At 64.0% G+C, this 5,859-nt stretch overlaps 1 protein-coding gene across 1 annotated transcript; it reads left to right on the top strand.

The window, feature by feature from the left end:
* Window positions 1-216: 216 nt before the first annotated feature.
* PAN0_021d6058 (kinase-like protein) lies at window positions 217-4,701 on the top strand (the record flags this gene model as incomplete). Its single annotated transcript, XM_014798555.1, has 1 exon — window positions 217-4,701. The coding sequence occupies one exon, from the start codon at window positions 217-219 to the stop codon at window positions 4,699-4,701; it is 4,485 nt and encodes a 1,494-aa protein (XP_014654041.1).
* Window positions 4,702-5,859: the final 1,158 nt, after the last annotated feature.

Here is a 5,859-nt window from a genome sequence, read left to right as displayed (position 1 = left end):
CCTCTGCTGCATCCATCCCATACTACCACGACCATCCCAGACCTTCCGCAACGCTGCCGCATCACAGACGCTCCACACACATGACCAACCACGCCGCATCGAGCTGAGCAAGTTCCTGCGCTATCATCCACGCTCGTCTCGTCTCGAGTCACACAGCTGGGCATCGGAACGCATCAGAGCCTAGCCTTGTGTGTCGGCCGCGTCTCCAAGACTAACATGACCTACACCGACGACGCCTTCGTCTCGCCTCACAAAGCTTCGCGTCCGCTGCGATCCATCGACGTACAGCTGCATACACAGGCCACCATGACGCCGCCGCCCAACTTCGGTTCGCACGCGTACCAAAAGTCGCCCTTTGCATCCTGGATGGATCACATTCCCTCGGCTCCATCCACGGCTTCCAGAGCTCAGCCGGGCGCCATCCCGCGCTCCCATGCCTTTGCTGCGCTTGCACCCCTCTCCAAACTCTCCCCGACCGAAGAGTGCCACCCCATCGACCTCGATCCCAGCGATCACGACGAGCTTGCGCCCTTTGCAAGCATCAAGAGGACCATCCCTCTCCAGCACCTCCCTTCCTTCGCCGATCACAACTCGCAATCTCAAGCGGCCGACCAGGACCGATGGCATCATCGCGGCGTCAGCAACGGCTCCGGCTCCGATGTCAGTGCCGCTTCCGCCTCCGCCGGCATCGAGCTTCACGCGGTCCCGGGTCCCTCGTCGCAGCCCATGCTTCGCGGAGGATCGCGCTCCCTCTTTGGCTCCTCCGACTCCCACCGCAGAAGTGATGGCGCAGACATGGACGTCGACATGGACATCGACTCGGACGCGGACGATGCGCACGCACACGCTCCCGCTTCGCCCTCACCCATGTGCGATCAGCCGCTGCTCAACGACTCGGCGACCAGCTTCAGCATCGACCTCGGCGAGCCCATGCTGCAACCGGGTACAAGGCCCACGCATCGACTCGCTCGCAAGCACTCGTCCAACACCGCCACCCACACCTTGACCAGCACCTCGACGGGTGCAATCCACGCCTCCTCCTCCCAGCGCCTTCGTCCACCACGCTCCCGCATCCCTTCGGCAGCCAGTCCGCCCCTCTCGGGCCACCCGTCACCGCGTCTCACCACGCCCGCACGACAACGCTCCTCCACAGCCGCAGGCATGGACCTCGACGACCCCATGCACTCGGCCGTCATGGCGACCCACCCACGCGCTCCTCATCGCGCCCGTGCTTCGTCCACCGCCGCCCTCCACCGTCCTCTCTCCGAGTTCCTCACCCCGCGCAGCGCAAGCGCATCCGCCGGTCTCGCAGACAAGCTGCCGGGCGTGGCCAACCTCTTCGAGTTCGCCACGCAACCGCGCCCAGTCATCCGTGCCACCGACCGCGATGCAGAAACAACGCCGCTCCGCGACCAGAGGCGAAGACCAGCCAACCTCTCCATGAGCTCCTTCCCCACCGCCAAGCTCTTTGAAGACGAGATCGAGGCGGTCAAGTCATCCACGGGCAGAGATTCTTCGGACGGCATGCCTGCCGACCTCGACACGGAGCGCCTCGATCTTGTCTCGACTCCGGCGCGCCGCCCGAGTGCGCACTCCCGAGGTTTTGGCAGCGATGTCTCCGCACAGTTTCTGCAAACGCCACAGTCGGCTACGCCGCTTCGTCTCTTTGGTGGTGTCCACGCCAGTGGTGCCGCCGACGACAGTGGTGTCGCATTCGCCGATAACGATGCCAGCATCAAGAGCAACCGCAAGAGGATGGGTTCCACCCTCGCACCCGCCAAGGAATCGCCCGCCCCGTCGCCATCGCTTCTGAGCAACATGCTCGAAGGTCTCTCGTCGCCCTCGCAGGACGCGCTGCGTCGCCACGAAGCCGCCTTCCGCCGCGACTCGCCGGCCGCGCGCGCCTCGGCCCAAACCGGTCTGCACGCCTTCGGTCCAAAGGAGAGATCCTCGCTCATGCACGAGACTCGCTTCTCCACGCCCAGCGAGGGCGATTCGGCCAACTCGTCTCCCGATCCCATCCCGCGCGTCCGCTCCCGAACGAGCACCAGCACTGCGAGCCCCGCCCGACGCCTCCACGAAAGAAGGTTCACTTCAGAGGCCGGTGATGCGGTCTCGACGCAGTATCTCACACCGCAGAACTTCAAGAGCGTCAAACCTCTCCAGGCGGCCTTCATGTCCACCGGTCTCGTTTCGAAGCGCAATCGTGCGCGCGAGAACTCCGAGGGAGCAGACATCTCGTCTGACTCGTTCCAGTTCCCACCCAAGCCGCCCAACTTTGGTCATGCGCTCGGACTGCGCGAAGTGGTTGCCGCAGCATCCGCCCACGCCACGGCGGACCGCACCACCAACGCCATGCCCGACACGCCTGTCAAGAAGGCCACCTCAACGCCGCTGGTACCCTTCCCCAAGTTTGCGTCAGCTCTGCGCGGTCAGATCAACGTAAACACCACCACGCTCGGCCCATCGCCCTTGGGGGCGGCTTCACCTGCCAAAGAGTTCTCTCCAGGCGGCTTCGGCACAGGCTCCCCCGTGATCCCAGACTCGTGCGACAGCCCTACGCTCAGCCTCATGCAACTCGGTCTACCAAACGCTAGCACTCCCGCCACACTTTCCGGCCGCCACGGCCTCGCCTATGCGGGCCTGCCTCGCAGCCGCCGCTCTGCCCACAGTGCGCAAGGCTCGCAGGCCCTGTCTCAGGACGAAGCGACCGAGGATGAAGGTGGCCTCTCGGACGTCTCTCACAGTCCGAGTGTCCAAACCGGACGCGTCCGAGATGTGCATAGGCTGCAGAAGGGCAAGCGCACCATCCCCACGCCCTCTTCGGGTGGCGCACACGCCCCGACGCGCAAGATGCTCTCGGTCGACACGGTCAAAGCGGCTGGGGGGCCCAAGACGCTGCGCGTCCGCTCCGCTGGTCTGGGCAAACGCACCATGAGCCGCAACGCGAGCTTCGCCCGAGACGCCAAGAACGGCGCCGACGGCGTCACCGAGCTGGATGCAGGAGGACTGCCTCCTTCGACGCCACTGACGTCGCATGCCACGTTGACGCCCAGCGAGGGCGACGCAGCACCCATGACGCCGACGCGCAGTGCGGCGCAGATCAAGTGGTTCGAGGCGGCACAGGTGCTCACCACGCCCTCGCCATCTTCGCGTCGCCAGGCTGCCCACAAGCTGCGTGCGCATCGACTCGAGCTGATGCAGACGCGGCGCAAGTCGCGCCTCTCGGAAACGTCGACATGCCAAGACACACCGCAGAAGGCAACGTCCGGGGGTTCTGCGCTGGTGCTCGGATCCAACGAATCGTCGCGAGCGCACGAGCACAGTATCCTCGAGTCGGCATTCAACGTCGAGGAGACGATCGGATCGGGCGAGTTCAGCGAGGTGCTCAAAGCGGTCTCGAGGTCGACCGGCTATGCGTACGCGGTGAAGCGCATGAAGAGGTCCTACCTCGGCCCGCGCGACCGATTGCGCCGGCTCGAAGAGGTCGACGTTCTGCGGACGCTGTCGACGTCGGGCAAGCCGCATGCCAACATTGTTTCGCTGTTTGGCGCGTGGGAGGAGGAGGGACACCTGCATCTGCAGCTCGAGCTGTGCCCTTTGGGCTCGCTGGCGTTCTTCCTGGAAGAGTACGGGCAGCAGGTGGGCGCGCTGGACGAGCCACGGCTGTGGAAGATGCTCGCCGAGCTGTCGAGCGGCGTGTCGTACATCCACGCGCACAACATCCTGCATCTGGACCTGAAGCCGGCCAACGTGCTGATCACGGAGCACGGCACGCTCAAGATCGGCGACTTTGGCATGGCGACGCGCTGGCCGCTGGTGGATGCCGAGACGACGCTGCGGGGCGCCGGACTGGACGCGGAGCTGCGACAGAACGCGCTGGAGCAGGTGGCCGAGCCGTGGCCGGCGCAGCGCGGGCTGGAGCGCGAGGGCGACCGCGTGTATCTGGCGCCCGAGGTGATCTTCCACGGGCAGTATGGCAAGGCGGCCGACGTGTTCAGCCTGGGGCTGATTGTGCTCGAGGCGGCGGGCAACGTGGAGCTTCCGGACAACGGCGAGCCGTGGCAGAAGCTGCGCCGTGACGACTTTTCGGACGTGGATCTGTCGGCGCTGAGCGGGCCGCTGCTGCGGGTGCTGACGCGGCTGCTGTGCTCGGATCCGGAGCAACGGGCGACGATGGACGAGATCAGCGCGCTGCCGACGGTGGCGTGCGTGCGGTCGATCATGTCGCGCGGGCTGTCTGCGAGCGAGATGGACCAGCTGCCCGAGTTTACGGAGTCGTCGACGTCGGGCTCGCTGTCGGGGCTGGCAGAGAGTGTATCGGGCCACTCGATCCCCAGCGAGCTCTCTACGCGCACGTTGGGACTGAGCGACTCGGAGACGGGTTCGAGTGCGACGGATGTGCTATCCGAGACCGACTCTGCGCTGGGGCTGTGCGGGCTGTCGTCGTCGATGTCGGCGCAGACGTCGATCTCGGCATCGACAAGCTCGTGCGCGGTGCTTCGCGTGCGCGGCGCACTGATCCAGGAGCCGGAGGAGGAGTTCATGCGCGAGGTGCTCGCTGCCGATGTCGACGAGGCCAGGCAGAGTGTAAAGGGAAGCGATACGGCGCGGTGGGCGGCCGAGAGACCGGTGCTGATGCCGGTGCAGGAGGTGCAGCACTATAGCAGACACGCGGCTGGGATGGACCTGGATGCATGAGCTTCACCACGATATCGCGCAATACATACTTTGCTTATTGACCGCGACTTTGTTACACGAGAGCATGCGAATGAAGTGAGCGGGAGGCAGAGGGGGCGCTGATAGCATGGCGAGGGGTTCATCTGCAAGTGGACGATCGTTGATCGGCTGTGTGTGCAGTGTCGATCCGGCCCGATTGACGCGGTTGGCGGCTAGCGTTGCTGCACGGGCGGATGAGACTGGACGGCTTCAGATTCAAGACCCGACCATCAGGCGGCCGAATCGCTGGATTTTCGCGCTCCAACGCTGCAGGCAAGAGGCGGCGCGCGATTTGAAATTTTCACCTCTCGAGCATGTGAACGCACAGCCGGCGGGTGAAAGACACAAGAGGGACCTTGCATCGAGGCTGAGTTGTGTGCGGGTGTATCTTGCAGCCGTATGCAAGCTGGAGCGACTGCTTTTCGAGCTTCAAAACACAGACTTAGGAATAAGCATATCACGACCGCCCCCCCCTGTCTATCCGCTAGCAAGAACTGAAGAGTACGAGGGTGGAGATGGATGGGCATGCCGAATCGGCATGCTGGACGTGGGCTGGAAGCCAGGTCGTAGGAAACCCGATGCCAGTTTCCCGCCTTGCCATCCCAAACGCATCGGATCGCCTGCCAAAAAAAGTCCTTGGGAAAACCCCCAATTTTTTCTGTAAAGGACCAAAAAAAAAGGGGGTGAAATCGGTAAATTTCCGCGTCGTCTTACCGCGGCAGCCGTCTGTGGGATGGAATGAAGGCGTTTGGATGCGTCGATTTGCATCGAGTTCCCCTCCATTTCACGACAAAACAAAAAGAAATCGAATGCAACCCAGCTCGCTTGGGAGGGGTGCAGGCACGGTGACAGTCGCGTGCGGTTCGTGCCTGCGCTCGCACTGTTTTGGCCTGTGCTCTGCTCTGCGACACGGGAGGGTCTTGCCAATCCTCCGAGTTGGGCTGCCACAGACCCTGGTTTTCTGGCCGCTCTGGCCGCTCTGGCCGCACTCCCACACTCACACTGGCGTGCCTTGGCGATCTGTCCCAACACGGCTTGGCTCGCCTCGCCCAGCTGAGGGAATACAAACTAGCGGCTGGTTGATATAACCATGCCGTGCCGGCCATCTTTGTTCAGAGTCAAGCCGCAAGCGTGCCGTGA

The sequence above is a fragment of the Moesziomyces antarcticus genome (assembly GCF_000747765.1).
Source record: "Moesziomyces antarcticus DNA, scaffold: scaffold_v10021, strain JCM 10317, whole genome shotgun sequence".
Classification (NCBI taxonomy): Eukaryota; Fungi; Basidiomycota; class Ustilaginomycetes; order Ustilaginales; family Ustilaginaceae; genus Moesziomyces; species Moesziomyces antarcticus.
This window is presented reverse-complemented; position numbering and strand designations above follow the sequence as displayed.